This window comes from Glycine max, chromosome 16 (genome assembly GCF_000004515.6).
Source record: "Glycine max cultivar Williams 82 chromosome 16, Glycine_max_v4.0, whole genome shotgun sequence".
Classification (NCBI taxonomy): Eukaryota; Viridiplantae; Streptophyta; class Magnoliopsida; order Fabales; family Fabaceae; genus Glycine; species Glycine max.
This window is the reverse complement of record NC_038252.2, coordinates 10367775-10388858: the sequence shown is the minus strand read 5'-3', so window position 1 is coordinate 10388858 and position 21084 is coordinate 10367775. Positions and strand designations below refer to the sequence as shown.

The 21084-nt window shown below is 35.7% G+C and overlaps 1 protein-coding gene across 1 annotated transcript; it reads right to left on the bottom strand.

Moving 5' to 3' along the window:
* Positions 1-17551: 17551 nt before the first annotated feature.
* Positions 17552-18295, bottom strand: LOC102660740 (uncharacterized). The gene has a single exon (XM_006599756.1). The coding sequence runs from the start codon at positions 18293-18295 to the stop codon at positions 17552-17554; it is 744 nt and encodes a 247-aa protein (XP_006599819.1).
* Positions 18296-21084: the final 2789 nt, after the last annotated feature.

Here is a 21084-nt window from a genome sequence, read left to right as displayed (position 1 = left end):
ACTTGCCAATTTGGAGGAGCAAGCAGCCGATAGCTCCTTTTGGGACAGTCGGGCAAAAGCTCAAGATCAGACTTTGTCGACCTTGGCTGATGTCAAAGATAAGGTATAATTACTCTATGATTTCAAAACCCATGTTAGATTTGCTTTATATGAATCTTCAACTATTATTTTAGGGAGGACCAACATGTAATAGTAATAAAGAATGGGGATTCCAAGTTTCGGTGTTCAATTTTAAATGCCTGACAGAAAGACCACTGATCTAGATATACTAACAAACAATAAATAGTGGAACATGATTTTGTAAATTGAAATCCATAACACAGGGTTGTTTCAACTGCCAAAAGGGAAGTTTTATATGTACAAATAAAAGTGCAGCGTTGTTGAGTTTGATATTTTTTTCCTAACAATCAAACACTAGCTCTTTTTAGTATGATATATTATACTGGATCTTGTTGCCTACAAAGGTTTACAGGAAGACCTGGACCCCCAAACTCGAAACCAAGTTAAACTCTACATACTTTAGAGAGCAAGGTGTATATATGCTTCTCATTGCATCTTCATCTACTTACATAATTAAATTTGTACATATCCATAAGACTAGTTATTAAGAATTTCCTTTTTGAGCTATTATGGCTAGAAACTTTTACAATCGATTGACACAGGACATACTACAAATATATTATGTACTAAGTTTATATCAAAAACTTCTAATGAGCTTGTAGCCTTTGGAGCTGGAGATGCAACAATATTAGTGGGCAATATAGTTTGCATAAGTGCTTATGAAACAACAATATTAACAATGACACTACCTTCAACATAAGATTTTAACCTTATTGACTGGGTTTCTTTGAAGCTTAACCTAAAAGAAGGTTAAAAGAAGCTTAACCTAACTAATTAACTCACTAACCTCATTTCTTTGAAGTGATCGACCAATATCTTTCTTCACGAACTGCGAGTTCGAGTCGGGAAGTTCGCGCCATTCAGGAAGTCAACCTCGTCGGGTTGTAGAAGAACAAGCTTAAGGAAGTGGCTAGCTAGGGTTCAAAAGAGTGAACTAAGGGCGCTTCAAATGCGAAAGGGAGAATGAAGGTTAGGGTTCAGAACAGTCAAGAGGCTAGGGGCGCTTCAAATGCGAAAGGGAGCGAGAAGGTTAGGGTTCAAAACACAGTCAAGAGGCTAGGTGCTTCAAATGCGAAAGTAGTGAGAAGGTGGATGGTCAGAACAAAAAAATTATTTTCTTTTTTTATTTATTTTGATTTACAAAGGTTTCTTTTAATAGAAACTAGCATAAATTTTATTACACAAAACATTCTAAGGCGGTTTTCAATAACCGTCTTAGAATGTGCGTCGTGAATTGTAATTTTCAGCACAATAATTACAAAATTGTCACCGTACCACTTTCTAAAGTGGTTTCCTTTATAACCGTCGTAAAAACGATGTCGTAAAAAGCCATTTTTGTAATAGTGAGTGCTCTCTCACAAGGTGTCATTTCATCGTTTCTTAGTCATAAATAAATTGACAATTTTTTTTATTTTCCCTCTACTTATTTTAATCATGGGAAAATGATTTTTTTTTGTTTTCTCCTTCTATTTTGATCATGGAGCCCAAAGCAAAAGAAAGATTCTCTCACAAGGTGGCATTTCATCGTTTCTCAATCATAAATGAATATGACGTTTGTAATATAGATTAGCATCAAGCCATAAACGCCATCTACAATAAAATTAATTGAGCATCCTAACAAAAAAGCTAGTTCAACAATGATAAAGTTGAAAAGATTGACAGTTTGACATTTTTTTATTTTCTCACTTCTTTTTGGTGATTTTTACTATGTAATATAGATTAAATTTTATCAAGCAATTTTTTGGTGCTGTACAAAAGAGGTTATGAAAGGCCAAGCATCTTGTGAAACTTAGTTTCAATAGTTAGCTTTTGCAGTAAAGTACTAGATAAACCACAATTAATTAATATTTAATTAATACTGGAAAGAAATTAAATAGGATGAGAAAATCAACTTTCTTAAAGTTGGTAGCAATGAAATCGCAAATGTCTTTCGGTAGAGCTTTTAATTAATTAATGGAGGGAAAGGGGCTACTATTATACGTAGAAATTGTCCTTGACACTGCTCTATACATTACTAGATTCATAGAATAAAATTATCAATACAAATTATTATCAGGTAGATTACTCATCTACAAGTATCTAAAATGGAAGTTGACTTCAAAGAACTAATGTACTATGTTTCCTAAGTAACGTATTTCAAATTTAACTTATTTCAAAATCTCTAGTCTACTCACATATAATGTAGTGGTATTTCAAGCAAATAGTCAAAAACTAATTAACTTAATATTGCATAAATTTTGCTTCCCAATTTCTATAACCTATGGGCCCTCCAAAAAAATCCCCAAAAGGAATTCAAACAGGTCTCAAAGAAATTAAAAAAAAAGTTAGAAAGAAGTTTCATCTTTTCTTCCTATGTAACTTTTGCAGAGAATGGATGTGCCATTTTGCACTCTCTCTCCCTCCATGAGAATTGAGAATAGTTACATATTTCAGATTCCAGTAATTATTTTTTAAATTATTTTAAATATGTAACAACTTATAATGATGTAGAATTGTAGATTACCAACATCATCCAAGATGCTAAAAAGTATGTGAAACTAAAATTGAACAAAAAAAAACGGGATACCAACAAACATACCTGAAGAATCCAAGATGAGATGTGAGAGTCCACAATCTCTGGAATCTTCCCCTTCATCTTTTGCAAAGCTTCAGTCACTAGCCTTCAATTATATAAAAGTTCCAAGTAAGACATAGTATAAATAATTAAATGAAAAAGAAAAAGGATTAGCATGCCATAAACAAAGAAATATTATCCCTTAATGTCTTGTTGTAGGAACATACTTAGCTCTGTTTAGCAATCTCATGATGTCTCATCTTTTCCCATAGACGTGCAAGCTCCTATTCAGAATTAAATTAAATTAAAATTAAATACCACCTGGTGAATTCCCAGCCATCAAGGTTACAACACTCAATTCAACTGATGAAAGAACAAACAACAATTAAAAAATAATGTCTCACTTGCTCAAGAATGAAATGTCGCTTTCTCTTCTTTTTTTCTAGCATCTGCTAGTTCCTGATACGAAACAATCATAATCTCATCTAATCAATCAAAACAAATAATCTCCAAATGCCTCAACAATTAATTAATTGGCATAAAACAAAAAAGAAATTGTGAAAATCCTGGAACGATCCAAAGCGAAATCGTAGATATTCTAATAAAGGAGAGAAACCTTGGAATGAAGACGGCGTTCTCGGCCAGTAAGAGGAGCCATCTTCTTGTGCTTGTTGTCTTCTTGAGTTGCTTGCAGATATCGCCTGTCACTGCAAAGGAACCCTCTCTATCTAACTCTGAGAAAAATGATTACTAGGGTTTATACTTTATACTTAGGCACTTTCTATCATAGACCCCCCACATGCAGAGGCTTCCCAATCCCGAGTTCAACCCTCTCAAGACCCAGCCTCGACCACTACGACAGAATCAACACCCCCAGCGAGTCAAGACTTGGACACCAACTCAACCACCCTCTGCACATGCTCGCTGTCCACCTTCTCCTTCGCACACTACACCAGACCCAACCTGTACCAGATCCCTCTCTCCCCCAACTCCCACGCACTTGTCTGCATGCATCCCAACACCTCGAATGATGTGTACGATGACATTCCGCACACGCCCTTCAGAGTGTTGATCCGCCTCTTGTCAAACACAATGCAAGTTGGTCTCAACTCTCTCGTGACAAAGTGCAAGTTTCCTACTAGGTTACTGTTGTAACAATAGTTTATGGCAAACCGAAAAAATTACTGGCTGAGTCACGGACAATGTCTCTTTCTTTAAGACGTTTCGTGGCACTGCCAAAAATTATGCAAGCAGACTATCAACCACGACGTCCCCAGGATAAAACAGCCCAGATCACTGTATAAGATTCCCACTGCACTGAGGGAACCTTTTCTAGAATTACACCCTCTTGTATGACTTGAAAAGTCACTCTAAAGCCACCCGAAAATATGACTTGAAAAGTCACTCTAATAGCCAACCGAAAAATGTGACTTAAAAAGTCACTCTTAAAGCCAACCAAAAAATATGACTTACAAAGTTACTCTTAAAGGCAACCAAAATTTTAGAGCGACAAAAAGAAAGAGGGAGAAGTTTGCCGGAAATGCATTGGCTGAAATATGGGAGGGAGAAAGAAAATTTGAGGAAATACTTCTCAACTGGGGCAAGGAAAAAAGAAGAAATGAGCTATCTATATATAGGGAGTGAAACACTATTCAAGTGTTTATCCTAAGCGATGTGGGACTTGAAACCTTTTTTTTTTCTTTTTTTTCAAACTTTCATCCTTTGTTCTAACAATCCCCTACTTGAAATTTGAAAAGAAGATTTTCGAGGATTTCATAAAATTGTGCATAAACAAAGGTGTTATACAACTTGAACCTTTGCATAGTGAGTAAAATTCAGATTTTACTAGAGTGACTCGAAGTCTTGAACTCTATCTCTGACATCAAACCACACACAACCTTTTCATAGGTGTATTCTATAAAGCCCGTGCGTTAAAGGCCATGCACGTCTATCCCGGTATAGTGAACGCTCTAGAAATTTTTGCCCAAAATTTCATATGAAGCGGCCCCCACTTCAACATTCACATAGGTGAGTCTATCAAGAGTACTCTTGTAGCCTAGGTACTCCACTCAACATAGAGTATAGATCTCATTAAGAATTATGAATTTTTTTTTTTCATAACTCATCCTCTTGTTACTTCAGGAATCATGCTGCTTTCACTTATAACAGCATGTTCATCTCATATCACTTCATAACTTGTTATTACCCATTGAACCTAGTTCTTAGGATCTCCAGTCATTTAGGTCGGGTTACCATCATGAATGATCATCGTAGTAAGGGCAATAGTCCCATTCTTTTAGAAGTGTTATGGACTTTCTCTCTAGCTAATCCTTTCGTCAAAGGATCTGCTAAATTATCATCAGTGCGTACGTGATCCACTCTAACAACTCCTGTTGAGAGTAATTCTCTAACAGTACTGTGCTTACGACGTATTTGTCGTTTCTTACCATTGTAATAACGGTTCTCAATTTTTGCAATAGCCGCAGTATTATCACAATGGATCAACACAGCTGGTATCGGTCTTTCCCATAAAGGAATCTCTGCAAGTAAGCTTCTCAGCCAACTTGCTTCCTCACCAGCAGTTGCTAGTGCTATCATCTCAGATTCCATAGTGGACTGAGCTAAGATAGTCTGTTTCTTTGACTTCCAAGAAACAGCCCCACCAGCCATGCTAAATATATAGCCGCTGGTTGCTTTTGGAATCATCTGAAAGAGTGTTCCAATCTGCATCGTTGTATCCTTCAAGTACAGCGGGAAACCTTTTATAATGTAATCCAAGGTTTATGGTTATTTTAAGGTACCTCATTACCCTTTCAATAGCGTTCCAGTGCTTCATACTAGGTCTACTGGTAAACCTGCATAATAATCCCACAACATAGGTTATGTCGGGTCTAGTACAATCAGTGGCATACCTAAGGCTGTCAATGATACTTGCGTACTCAGTTTGTCGTATACCTTCACCAGTGTTCTTAAATAGTTTTACACTTGGATCATATGGTGTACTAGCAGGTTTACAGTCAAAGTAGTCATATTTCTTTAAGATCTTCTCAATGTAGTGAGATTGATCCAGAGAAATTCTCTCTTTTGACCTAGTAATCTTAATACCAAGGATTACACTTGCTTCTCCGAGGTCTTTCATATCAAAGTTGTTACACAACAATGATTTCACGTTGTTCACTACATGAATATTTGAACCAAATATGAGAAGGTCATCGACATATACACATATGACAGTGCAAATATTATTTACAGATTTGTAGTAAATGCATTTGTCACTTTCATTCACCTTAAACCCATTCGAGATTATTAAGTTATCAAACTTTTCATGCCACTGCTTAGGTGCTTGTTTTAGGCCATACAAAGATTTATCTAACTTGCAGACTTTATCTTCTTGTCCATGAATCACAAACCCTTTAGGTTGTTCCATATAGATTTCCTCTTCCAATTCACCATTTAAAAAAGCAGTTTTAACATCCATTTGGTGTACCACTAGACTGTGAATAGCAGCAAGAGATATTAGCACCCGAATAGATGTTATTCTAGTGACTGGTGAAAAGGTGTCGAAGAAATCCACATTCTCTCTTTGCCTAAAACCCTTGGCTACAAGGCAAGCCTTGTATTTATCCACAGTACCATCAGGTTTTAGTTTCTTTTTCAAGATCCATTTACAACCAATTGGTTTGCAACCAGGAGGCAAGTCTACTGAATGCCATGTCTTGTTAGATTCTAAAGAATTCATCTCATCATTAATGGCTTCTTGTCACAAGTCAGCATCCAAAGAAGACAAAGCTTCTTGGAGGTTTGATGGATCCTCCTCTAATGTATGAGCCATATAATCGGGCCCATAATCTTTAGCAATTCTTGCTCTCTTACCTCTTCGAGGCTCTATATCTAGTTCTGGTTGTGCAAGATTTTCACTACTAATAGCAGGAAGATAATTGGATGAAGTACCCCCACTATCCCTTAATTTAAAAGGAAATTTATTTTCATAAAAATCAACATCATTTGATTCTATGATCACTTTTGCGTTTAGGTCATAAAACCTATACGCTTTGCTATTAATCGCATAACCAATGAACACACATTCATAGGCTCTACTTGCAAGTTTAACCCTCTTAGGGTCTGGGATCCTTACATAGGCCAAACATCCCCAAGTTCTCAAATAAGACAGATTTGATTGTCTTTTCTTTAATATCTCAAAGGGAGATGTCTTGTTTTTTTATTTGGGGATTCTATTTAGCACATAACAAACAGTTAGCAAAATTTCGCCCCACCAAAAAGATGTTGCACTAGAACTCAACATAGTAGCTACAACTAATTCTGTAAAAGTTGTGTTCTTTCTTTCAGCTTTACCGTTCATTTCAGGTGAATATGGAGCAGTCGTTTCATATATGATTCCATGCAAATTATAAAAATCATTAAACAAACTGGAATCATACTATGTGCCTCTATCACTTCGAAGTTTCTTAATTTTCTTATTGAATTGATTTTCAATTTCTGTTACAAATAACTTAAACATGTCAAGCGCTTCACTTTTATTTTTCATAAGATATACATATGTATAATCAGAGTAGTCATCAATAAAAGTGATAAAATATCGTTTTCCATTTCTGGTCAACGTTCCATCAAACTCACATATATCAGAATGTATTAAATCCAATGGCTCATATTCTTTAACTACTGATTTATGTGATTTCTTAGTTATTTTAGATTGACTGCAAAAAACACATTTTTCAAAGTGATTTGAAGATAACTTTGGAATAAAACCTAAGTTACTCATGTTAGATATGCAACGACTATTTATATGACAAAGTCTAGAATGCCAGATATTAAAATCACACAGCATGTAAGCAGAAGGAGAAACTTTATTAATATCAAGATTCAATTTGAACATGCCATCAGTGGCGTACCCTTTCCCTACAAATACCCCATTCTTGGTCAAAGTAAATAAATCTGCACCTATGGTCTGAGTAAACCCAACCTTGTTTAAAAGAAAATCAGAAACCAGATTCTTTCTCATCTCTAGAGTATGCATCACATCTTTGAGAATCAAAGTCTTTCCAGAGGTAAACTTCAGTTCAACATCTCCAGTTCCAGCAACAGTAGTGGTGTGGGAATCACCCAGCAACACTTTCTTATTTTCAACATTCGTGTATGTTTTAAACATAGCACGATCATAGCAAACATGGCGAGAGGCGCCAGTGTCTATCCACCATCCATCTGATCCTCCAATCATATTGATTTGTGTTATCACAGCTATGTATGGCTCTTGAGTCATGTTAGCCTGGGGAGCACCTGTCATTGAAGGATTTCTGCATTTACGTGCCATATGTCCCGGTTTGCCACAATTGTAGCAGAGGAATGGCTCACCAGGATTATTCTTGGCAGGTGGATGTTGTCTAGCATGTTGGACCCTTGGGGGGTTCTTGTTGCGGTTGGAGGTATTGCTCACATTGAGGTTCTGATTCTTAAAGTTTTTGCCAATAGGCTTCAGAACTGCACCTGTGTTCTTCTTTTTAGTGTTGTTGTGAGACACAACCAACACTTCATCTTTCTGATCTTGTCTGTGTGCCTCTTCCTCAATGCGCAGACCTGTGATCAGAGACTCCAAAGAGAATTCTTTGGTCTTATGTCTAAGAAGGTTTTTTAAATCCTTCCAGCCAGGAGGCAATTTGTCTATGATGACAGCAACCTGAAATTGCTCATCCAATGTCATACCCTCTGATATGATATCATGAGCAATTTTCTGTATCTCATGGGATTGAGACTCTACTGATTTATCATCAGTCATTTGATACTTGAGGTAGCGGCTAACAGCATACTTTTTAGTCCCAGCTTCCTCAGTATCATACTTTTTTTCCAAAGCCAGCCAAACTAATTTGGCAGACTTATATGGGCTATAATAATCATAGAGATCATCAGCTAACCCATTCAGAATGAAATTCTTGCATAGGTAATCATTTTCATTCCAGAGAGCTAATTCCATAGTTATTTTATCCTTCACTTCCTTCTCAACATCCTCAAGTACCACCGGAATATCAGTGTTCAAAACATAGGCAACTTTTCTCATAGTTAAACAAAACATCATCTTTTGTTGCCAACGTTTGAAATGATACCCTTCAAACCTAAAAGGTTTGTTGAGGTCATTGCTGTTCGAGCCAGTAATATCTATGGTAGCCATAGCAGAACCGAAACCGTCTTAAAATTGTTGTAACAATAGTTTATGGCAAACCGAAAAAATTACTGGCTGAGTCACGGACAATGTCGCTTTCTTTAAGACGTTTCGTGGCACTGCCAAAAATTGTGCAAGCAGACTATCAACCACGACGTCCCCAGGATAAAACAGCCCAGATCACTGTATAAGATTCCCACTGCACTGAGGAAACCTTTTCTAGAATTACACCCTCTTGTATGACTTGAAAAGTCACTCTAAAGCCACCCGAAAATATGACTTGAAAAGTCACTCTAATAGCCAACCGAAAAATGTGACTTAAAAAGTCACTCTTAAAGCCAACTAAAAAATATGACTTACAAAGTCACTCTTAAAGGAAACCGAAAAATATGACTTACAAAGTCACTCTTAAAGGCAACCAAAAAATATGACTTACAAAGTCACTCTTAAAGGCAACCAAAATTTTAGAGCGACAGAAAGAAAGAGGGAGAAGTTTGCCGGAAATGCATCGGCTGAAATATGGGAGGGAGAAAGAAAAGTTGAGGAAATGCTTCTCAACTAGGGCAAGGAAAAAAGAAGAAATGAGCTCTCTATATATAGGGAGTGAAACACTATTCAAGGGTTTATCCTGAGCGATGTGGGACTTGAAACCTTTTTTTTTTTCTTTTTTTTCAAACTTTCATCCTTTGTTCTAACAGTTACACCCACCGAGAAGCCCAGGCGGTGGGGGGTTTGGGTTTTTTGGGGGTTAGGGTTTTTAAGTTCCACTAGAGAAGAGGAGAATGGGAGCGAAGGAGGAATATGGAGTTGGGGTGGTGGTGGCATCGAGGAAAAGGTGGAGAGAGGGAAAAGGGAAGAGGAGAGAAGAAGAAAGACGAGGGAGCGACGCGAGAAGAAGAGGAACATACGCAAAGTTATGAAAGAGGAACAGACACGAGTAAATATGAAATTAAAATTGCTAACATTCAAAGACGGGTTCGCTACCACCGTTTTTGAATAATTCACAATATTTACAAAATTGCCACATTATACAAATGAAAACGGTTATTTGATGACCGTTGTAGTTATTGTGTCGTAAAAAAGAGTTTTTTTTAGTAGTGAAACCAATGCAAGTAGTATAAATATGTGTGTGTGTGTGTGTGTGTGTATAAAATAAGCATGATGTCATTAGACAAAAGAAGTTACCTAGTGCTTGCTTATGTTATGGGAATAACCACTACTACAATAATGCCATTTTACGACACCGCAATTACGACGGTTAAATGCAACACGTCGTAGAAATAGTAGCGGTGGCATTATTGTAATTTTTACAAAGTTTAATAAGCAAGCAGGCTGGTATAATGACAGTTGTATTAAGAATGTCTTAAAGATATGGTGATACAAAGACACTTATTATAATGACCGTCTTTGAATAATTTTTTAAAATTTATACTGCGCGCCCGTTCATATTTCACAAATTTCGCATTCGTGTTCCTCTTCTTGTCGCTCGCTCAGGTCTTTCTTCTTCTCTCCTCTTCCCTTTTCCCAATCCAATCCAAAGCTCTCCACCTCCTCTAGCATCACCCTGCTCGCCTGCACCTTATGCGCCTCGTGAATGAACGCGAGCTCCTTTTAGTCCAAGCGCCACCCATGAGGTGGCTAGTCGTGTAACGGCACGAGTCAAAGCTCACCGTTTTGAAGTCCTCGATGGGCCGCAAGATCGAGGCCCACTACGAGCTGGGCCGCAACGAGTTTGGGATAACCTACCTCTGTATGGAAAAGGAGATGGGGAGGAGCTGGCGTGCAAGTTGATCTTGAAGAAGAAGCTTCGGACGGCGATAGACATCGACGACGTGAGGAGGGAGGTGGAGATCATGCGCCACTTGTCGCAACATCCAAACATCGTGACCTTGAAGGATACCTACTAGACGACAATGGCGTGCATCTCGTCATGGAGCTCTACGAGGGCGAGGAGCTATTCAACCGCATCGTGGTCCGATGCCACTACATCGAACGTGTCGCCGCTGCCGTCACCAAGACCATCGTCAAAGTCGTTCATGTTCGATCTGCTGCCTTGATCTGTGGTTTTTTCAGTTTGTTGGATTTGAATTTGCGTGAAAAAACTGAAAATTGAAATCAGTTTATGATAAGAAGAAGAAGGGAAAAAATGAAGTTAAAACAGTGGAAATTTTTTATTGGAATGTATGGCTTTTATTGTTACTGATGCATTCCCACCATGGTTACCAATAAAAACTTTCTATTTATTGATTTTTTATGTCATGGACTTAAGGAACTTGTTAACAGAATCTTAGTCTCTTTCTTTTTTCTTTTATTTGTTTCAATGCGATATCTTCTCTTTGTTCAAGCATTATTTATCTTGGTTACACAAAATGGTATGGTGAGTGGCCTTAAATGATTAGGATTGTCCAATTGGATTGCTGCTTTGTTTTCTCTCGTTTTTTCTCATTGGTTCTGTTCTCAAATCAAAATTGGAGTTTTGCCTAATAATCTATATTGATATTTAATACAAATCTTTACTATACAGTGTGAAACTCCTATTCTAATAGATGAACAACACCAAAATTGTTTTTTTTCTTTTTTCTGTCACTTACAGTTTTTTTTAACTGTGAATTAATCTTACTAGTGTTGATTGCATATGTTAATAATCGACTCAAATCAGTGTTTATGAACCTCTTTAAACTTACAGATCTAATCCAAGTGTTTTCTGGATTGCCAAGAAGTACCAATTTCATACAATATAGCAATCAATTGGGTTGGAAATTGTAAGTGGTATTATTGGTTTATTAGATTTTTATGTTTCATGCCTCATGATTTGCCCACAATGATCCCAAGAATTTTGCTGATGTAGGAGGAGGTGTACTTGGATGCAGGGGTTTCCATTCTAGCTTTAGAACTACACAAAGTGGACTGTCTTTGAACATAGTATTTTGATGCAGGGGTTTTCAGTTCCTTGTTTGGTTGGATAAATTCACTCCTTGTTGATTAAGGTTGTTACTAGTATTTTGATTCTCCTTTGTTATGCCAAGTTTATTGATATTGATTTCTGTTATTATTATTATATTGTGATTGTCATTGTCATTTTTTTGTTTGCTATTTGAGGAGGAACAAATTGCAAATGAATCCCCTAGCAAGCAAGTAGTAGGTGAAATTAGTGTCCAAATTAACTGTTCCGATGGAGATGGATTAACTGAACTTGAGAAACTATTAAAGCAGAAGACTTTCACCTGGTATCCTTTGAATGATGTGCATGACTTTATGTGGCATCACTCATTTTGGTATGGGGTTTGTTGGTCTGTGTGTTTGGTAGTTTGCCGCAATACCATAAAAAGTGCACATTTTTATATAATTGAAATAAGTAATTGATATTTCTTTTACCTGTATCTTAAAATTAATCAGATCTGGAAAAAAAAACATTAATTTCGCGTACCATCGTGAAAGGGTGAGATACATAATTTTTGTATCACTATATTTTATTTGAATTAATTAATTTTAAAAAAATAAAGCTCAAATAGTTACAGTCAGAAAATTAACTTTATATTCTAATATAAAAGCGCATTTAACGTATGATAAATTGTTTACACAACAAAATGAGAAAGAGAGATGAGAGATTAGGTTAAGTCAATGCAATTTGACAATAATGGTAAGGTCCAGGTTGTGCAATTTTGTTCACACTACTAGAAATATTGTATTTTACGACGCACATTCTACGTCGGTCATACATTACCCGACGTAGTAATGCACACGGTGGCATTTCCGTAAATATATAAGTTTTATATACGGCGCCTTTCGTATACGACGACGTTTCACTTAAACGCCGCGTTTGTAGCTTTGGTGGAACTAATCTAAGACGGTGTGTTTGAAGACACCGTCGTAGTTGTGGTCAGAGACAAAGACGGTGTTACGTGTGCACCGTCTTTAATTTTGTTCTTTAAATACTCCTTGTTTCACGATGATTCAACACTTTCACGTCCTCGAAAAAGCTATACCAAAACCCTAATGCGCATGCGCTCTGTTGCCTGAAGTCATCCCAGCGACGACTCCGTCGTGCCCACCGTGACATTGCCTTTTCGACCACCAAGAACAAAAACCCTAGCCATTGTTCTGACCACCACCACATATCCGATCTCGTGCCCTTTGGAGTGGTGTCGTGACCTTGCTTGTGTGAAGGTAAGCATGTCGAAGTTTTTGAGTTCTTGTTTCATAATATAAGTTTTTTAGTTCTTGTTTCATAATATAAGACTTTTAAAATGTGATTATCGACTTCTTGAGTTGCCCTAACAATGTCATCGTTGAATATGCGAAAAGGATTTGAAGGCCAAAGGGTTTAGTTAAGTCAGAGTACTAACGAAGTTGATGTTGTTGGTTGTTTTGGTTTCGCGTTTTTGTTATCTGGATTGGTGCACTTCGAGCATAGGTTGTTGGATTTATTACATATGCAATTGTGGTTTCGATTATTTTCTTCCATTATTACATATGCGAAGCATGAATCAAATGAGAAGCATGAATCAAATGTGCCAAAATGTTCTGGAAATTTGGGTGTTAAAAACTCTTACAGTGTAATTGGGTTTTGTTTGGCAATTTTTGTGCAAAATTTATGTTTGTTTGTTTCTTTACCTCTCTTTGCTTATAATTTATGATTCAAATTAATACATAAGATCAGTTTTCTCATCTTCATTTTTTCATAGCAGATAAAGAGGGAAATATCCACCTTGAAGCTGCTGAAGCATCCGAACGTGGTTAGATTATAAGAGGTAACATCCTAACCTGTTTTTTGTTTTTTTTTTTGTTGACCATGTGTTTTTTCTTTTTCTTTTTCTTGTTTACATGTAAAAGTGCAGTTAATGCAGTTTAAAATCATTGATTTTATAAGTATTTCCATTTTTTATGTGTTGTTTTGGCATTTCTCTACTTAGTCAGAAAACGTTAGCTTCGCTTTTATTTTCTTTGTGGAAACATGTGTTACTTGGTTATCGGATCAACAATGTATATAGGTTTTTCACTCATTTACATAGTCAGCAAATTGGAGTAATTAAGCTTTTTCTCAAACTAAGAGTCCAATAACTGCTATTCGAGTTGGATAATTATTTGCGTTGTGTACTTTGGGTTTGAATTATTTTTGTTACATTTTTCAGAGGAACTTAGATCAATTGGAAGACTTACTCAACAAGGTTAAATTGAAGACCATAAGGACTGAACCACCTTCTGCATCTATTGCTGGCACAAGGTACTTTTTGATTATTAATTTTGATTGTGCGTTTACAAATGATTAAAAAAAAAATTCTTATGGGGTGTTATTGGTTGGTAAGTTGGTGTATCTTTGGTGTTTCTGTAGATTCTGTAGTTGCTGCGTTACAATTTGTGGCTCCCTCTGCAAAGGGATTCTTTTTGTAAAATCATTTTGACTTAGATCCTATTTTAATGTTTCAACACGACCCACAGTAGGATATCAGATCATTATGGTGTATTTAGGAGCAGATTATCATATTTATACTAATAAGTATATCCAAATGCAAATGTTTTTTTTTGTTTTTTGTGTTTATATTATAATTATTGAGTCAGTATGCTGTTTCCTTTTAGAAACAAATGACAGCCACTCAGAGAATAGTATACATTACTCTCTTTCATCTCTTTTCATTCCTCACACTTTCATCCATTTTCATTCATGTATACCAAACCCATTGTAAAAGTTTGATAGGTCCTGCATTTAAAGTCAAATCAAAATTCAATCCTTAAGAAATAAGGTTGTTGTCTTAAATAGAGAAAAGTAGGACAGTAATATCCACTCCAGGAATAACATAAAATTCGTAATCTTGAATAGTTCCCCAAAATTTAGAATCCTAGTTAGCATAAAGTGCTATCTGTCAGCCTATTGAGATCAAAAGTTTGATTCTGAAAAATGATAGCATTTCTGAGCCTCCAAATTTATACTGTAGCTGCTATCCACCACATTGTCCTTCTTGTGTTAGAAACCTTTGAAGTTGCTGAGGAGTAGTGCTGGATAAAATTATCCAAAGGCCTACAGTGAAACACCTTGTCTTCCTTTACCCAAGAAAGGTATTCCCACCATATAGCCATAGTTTTGCCACAGGTGAAAAATAGATGGGATGCGGATTCGGGTTGATTGTGACAGAAGGGACATAAATCATTATCTACCTGAATCTGCCTCTTGATCAAGTTGTCCTTCGTGGGAAGTCTGTCCCATAATAACCTCCAAACAAAAGAAAGGGCTTTAGGAGGAAGTTTGATCTCCCAAAGTTTCTTGAATCCCAGGTACAGACCTTGAATGTACCATCTCAGATTTAATAACTTGATAACCAAATTTAGTTGACAAAATCCCAGAGGATTCAGCTCCCCAAACCCAGGTATCATTGAGATTGTTGTTAACTCTGATTTGGTGGATGTGATCAATGAAAATAGAGGCTAGCTGCACCTCATTATCAAACAAGTGTCTTCTCCAAACCATATTCCAGACCCATCCATTCTCTGTCCAGGATCCCACCTCTGCCACCCTTAAATCTCTTTGGGAAGAAATACTGAATAACTCATGGAATTGATCCTTTAGAGGAACTCCTTCATCACCCCAAGGATCTTCCCAAAAGAGGAATTTGTCACCTCTCCCCAGCTTCCACCTGATTTGATTATCAGCACTGACCACATTTTGCTGTTGAAAGATGGCCCTTAAATCAGCCCACCAAGTAGAGAAATACTGCTTTCGAGGACCATACTCCAATCCCCTCCAGCCATTGTACATAGAGATCAGAATTCTGGTCCAAAGCTGGTCTGGTTGGTGGAACATCAGCCACTTCCATTTGAACAACAGAGCCTTGTTAAGACTTGGAAGATCTCTAATCCCCAACCCTCCCATATGCTTAGGAGAGCAGCACTGGCTCCAAGAAATCCAAGCAATCTTCCTACTATCTGGTTTTCCCCCCCATAGGAATTCTTTGGAATTCAACTTACTAGTGTGTTTGGATTAGATTGATGGTGAAAAAAATCAATTAAATTTTCATGATAAAGATAAAGTGATAAATAGTTGTTTCTGTTTTTTTTATGGTATGGCCATTATTTTGTGGGATAAAATGGATTGTTGTGTTTTATCCCAACACAATATATACATTGCGGCGGTTTAAAAATTAAAATACTGATTGGCTATAAACGTCACAAAGCATACAGTTGTGGTTTATTTGGTCTTAGCATTTATTGGCGGCTATAATTTGCCACAATGTTTTTTCTATTATTTTTTACCCCTTTTTGAATTTTAATGATCTAAATTAAAACAAAAAAATTTCTAAACATCTTGTCTTCAACAACATTGGAACAGCTCTGAGCTCTCTCTGGTCCTCAATTTGTGCTTTTTATCCTCCAGTTGCAACACCCTAACTCGCTAAGTCACACGCAGCACCGTGATTTTCTGCAGGTTCTCATCCTTAAACCTTAATTTCGTCCCTTGATTAAATTAATATATATATATATATATATATATATATATATATATATATATATATATATATTTATATTTACATCTTAAAAACTATAAACCCTAATCTATACTATCTGTCAAATGACCAGACCAAAGACCCCTAATTTAATCGCAGGTCGTCATTCCTGCCAGCAGAACACAGAGGCCAGCATCGTGTGTTGTTCAATCTAAGGTACCTTCTGCCTGCGTTCGTTCTATCAGTTATAGTTTCATTGTTTATTGCATTTGAGGTGGACATGAACTCCCCTGTTATGATATGTTTCCTACTTTGTAACTGTTAACTGTCATTTCTGTCATTAAGTTTCTAAATACTGAAATAACAATACCTGCACAATCAATGAGTGTGTTCTCATAAATTGACTTAAAAGAGTTGAAGCCAAGAAAGTGGCAAGGCGTTCTGATTCATTGGAACAATTTGTCTGTGAAATGACGCGTCTTTTGTTTTGAATTCAAATTGTTTACATTTTATATAACATTAAATTGCACTAACTCCCCTTAAAAGTTTTTGATATTGCACAAAACCCTTGGTTTTTTAACGTATACAGCTGCTTTCTTACAAGGGTACATGGTGTAATGATTTTCAATCAATTAATGGTATAGTGTAATGTACAAGGATATTAGTGTCATGTTTTGCAAATAATTAATAGGGTTAGTGTACGAGTAGAAAAAACAGGGATATCAGGGGGAATTTCCGTGACATTTACTGTAATTTACTCTTCATTGATATAATTTGTTTTTTTTGGAAAGCAAATATATATATATATATATATATATATATATATATATATATATATATATATTGTTTAAAAAAGTACCACAGGTACTACAAGATACATAGTAGACCTGTAAAACATGAAACAAAAACCACCCTACAAAAACCATTGTCAATCTTGGAACCAATTTCTTGACCATCCTCCCCTTTATTAACATTTCTATTATTGTTCTCAGCAGCAGCTTGTTCATACAATTCAATTAGTTTACTATTATCCTCAATCAAGGCTTTAAGTTTCATCTTGAGTTCATCATTCTCCTTTGCCAGCATAATTGCTGTCTCATGAGCCTCTGCTTCTCTTTTTTTTTTTTGAACAGCCAAAAATAATATTATATATATAAGAAGCATAGTACCAGAGGTACTACAGGAAAACAAAGGGTAGCATCCCCTAAAACACAGAAAAATAACCAACAGCCACCAAAATCAATAAAACCCATCCCTACAAATGACACATTAAATGAATGACAAAGACATATAAGAGGACCATTGGTGAAAAGGAACAGTAAAATCCTTTTCCCATCCCCTCAACCAAGACCAAGTGAGATAAATAGATCTGTCCATCAATTTAGATATGTCAAAAGACTGGTTGTTGAAAACCATGTCGTTTCTAAGGCTCCAAATGGATTTGGTAGCTGCAATCCACCAAATCTTCCTCCTTCTGTTAGAATTCCTCGATCCAGCCAATGAACAATGCTGAAGAAAGTTGTCCATAGGCTTGCTGTGCAAAACTCTATCTTCCTTCACCCATGAGTTGAATTCCCACCATAATGGCATAACTTTATAACAAGTGAAGAAAAGGTGAGAAGCAGATTCCACTTGGCTTTGGCAGAAAGGGCATAGATCGTTTTGGAGGACAATCTGTCTACTGATTAAATTATCCTTAGAAGGAAGCCTATCCCAGAGTAATCTCCAGGCAAAGGATAAAGCTGCAGGGGGGATTTTGATTTCCCATAGCTGTCTAAAGCCACTGTTTGGCTGATGGAGAGGCTGCTCAGATCTGAGACAGTTGTAAGCAGAATTTGTAGAGAACATTTCCGTTGGTTGAGCTCCCCACACCCAGTCATCCTTCAAGTCTGCAACAGGACTTATAGCTGAGGTCTGGTCGATAAAAGCTGTGGCTTCCCCCAATTCACTATCAAAAAGATGTCTTCTCCAAGAAAATTTCCACTCCCAGCCATTTTCTCCAAAAATCCCCATGCTTGCCACTGTCTGAAGTTTTTGAGAAGATACCTCATATAAATCTGGGTATTTTTCTCTAAGAACAGAGCCATCACCCACCCAAGAGTCTTCCCAAAATAAGATTTGATCAAACATTAAAATTTAATAAAATTAAAAATTAAAAAAATCAAATAATACTTTTTTATGTTATTATTTTCCCTTTTTATACATATCTTTTAAATTTATATTCTTTATTACATTTTAAATATGAAAATGAGTTGTAACAAAAAAATGGTTAATTAACATTTAAGATAAAAAAAATATTAGTAAAAAGATAAGTTTTAAAGATTAATTGAAATGCAATTAAAGTTCAAGGTGCCTATTTATGAAAAAGTTAAAGTTTAAATATCAATCATAATAATTTTAAAGTTCATGTTGTCTATTTGAAAGAAAAAGTATAATTTAAGTATTAATTAAGACAAAATTAAAGTTGAGGCTGTCTATTTGAAAAAAATAAAATTAAAGGGACTTAATTCTCCTTTCCCATTTTAAAATTATAAATCAATGTTATGGGGAATATAAACTCTAACCCCATTTGATTGGGAGAAAAAAAATAGATAGAAGTGAAGTTATTTTCATGAGATCTACTAGAAAACACTTTTTTCCCCAAATTGGAATGAAATGGAGCAGAATAATTAATCTCTATTTCATTTTTATTTTTTAGTTTTTATTATTATATAAAAAATTAAAAAAAATTATGTTATTTGATTTTCTTTTTCACTCATCAAAATAAGTAGAGAGAAATTTCTCTACTCCCCCTCCCTATTTCTATTAATCTAAATAATATACTTTATTTCTCTTTTATTTGTATCATTGTTATTTCTCCTTTAATTTACCTATTTTCAATTCTCATAATTAAGCAAATCAAATAATATGAATTGGCAGGTAAAAATGTGAGTAATGTAGCAGTTTTATTACCTCAGCATCAAACTTCGCGTGCCCAGTGAGGTTAGGACTGCAGAAACTACGTTGATACGACTGACAATTATATAAATCTTTGTCCCACCCTGAACTTGATCTTATCATCATTTTACTATTGAAGAGTGCTGTCGGGTGTAATCTACACAGAATAACATTAAAGATATATCAAAATTTTATCCATGTTTTAATACATGCGTTATAGTTAATTTCCCCACTGGCTAGTTTTCTTTTCTTTACCTTGAAGAGCCATGAGCACTGATTTCATAAGGTGTTTGTTCCATAAACACAGATGATGGCAAATAATTTCTATTATCATTCCCAAAGTGTCGTGGGGCATTAAGTCTTCCGTACATATAAAAAATACTATGCCTTCCTTGCAGTGACCTATTCTGAGTTTGCTTCACCTTGCTGCCTAGATCTCCACAGATATCTCTACTCCAGGATTTTAGTCTATGTTTTAGGTTTTGAAGTTTGCATTTTAGAGCATACCCTCCCCAACCCAAAGGTTGGTTTTGTATAGCCTGTCGTAGATAAAACATATCAAGTCAGAGAGAATGTGACAGACAAATGGACTAGTAAGTTGAATAAATTTTTTTTTTTAAAAAAAATAAGAGTACAAACAAGTGTGATCTAGACCTGAATATTGAGAAACTCATTTTCCTCCCTAACCAAAGACTGCCATCGTGATTTTCAACTTGACTCCTAAAGACAAATATTAATAAGAATTAAATAGTTGAATAAGTCATATTCACAGAAAATTTAAAATGCAAGCACAAAAAATTACACACAACTATAAATGTAAGATAATTAAGCAGAAAGACATTCTATCTTTTTACACATTGGATATCTAAATAATTACTAGGGCCTCCTTATTCAATGACTGGCCATATGACAATGATTGACATATGGACTGAGCTTCTAGAATATCCACAATGTGATAATAGTGGTAAATGAAGAAAAATAGATGATTTAGAGTTTCCACCCTGACCATTTCTAAAAAGTGGTATATGAAGAACATGAAGAAACAAAATGTATAGTCTAAACTGCATTCCATGTCTACCACTACCTACTACTTCTTGAGCGCCAGTATTTTTCATGTTAGATTTAAAACACACTAATTAGAGAAGATGTTTGACATAAAGGGACAACTTCAACTTAGGAATAAGTGGGAAATTGTCTTCATTGATAATGAAGGGGATATCATGCTTGTTGGTGATGATCCATGGCTGTGAGTATCTCTTTATACACAGTAATGCATAGTGCTGTTAAGAAAATAAGTAGTGCAGAAAGTGGAATGAAATAATAAAATTATATTATATATAAAAATTGCAAGTGTAGAAGTTATTAAGAATCATGGACTTATACTCTTCAAGCTTTAGAACTTGATAGGAACATAAATACAAACTTGTTAGTAAAATGGAAGAAGAATATAAGAGAGAAGTTTTAGATATTTTGTTGGTTTATTTGGCACGAATGTTACTATTAAGAAAGAATATGACAGAAAAAAGGAAAGCATGAGACAGATTGAAAAAAAGAACCAGAGATATGGGTGAAGCTTAATGGGAATAGTGAAGAGGGAAAGTATCTCAAGGTTGATGACCAACCAAATATCTTGTCTTGTAGACCTAAAGTTAAATAAAAGCACTCAGACAGAGTGTTCAAGCAAAGTTCTAACTCAATAGCAACTTCAACTTAACACAAAATTTCATTCTCAAGTACAGCTAGGTCAAACAAAGAACCACATAAAAAAACACAACAACACTAGGTTTTCCAATGTGCACATAATTCATAGTATAAACTAAACGCAAAGAAACATTACCTAGTGCCTATGTCAGCTTCACTGGAAT

Excerpts from the sequence above, each read along its gene's own strand:
- LOC102660740 (XM_006599756.1), bottom strand. The coding sequence starts at position 18,295 with ATGGGGATTTTTGGAGAAAATGGCTGGGAGTGGAAATTTTCTTGGAGA.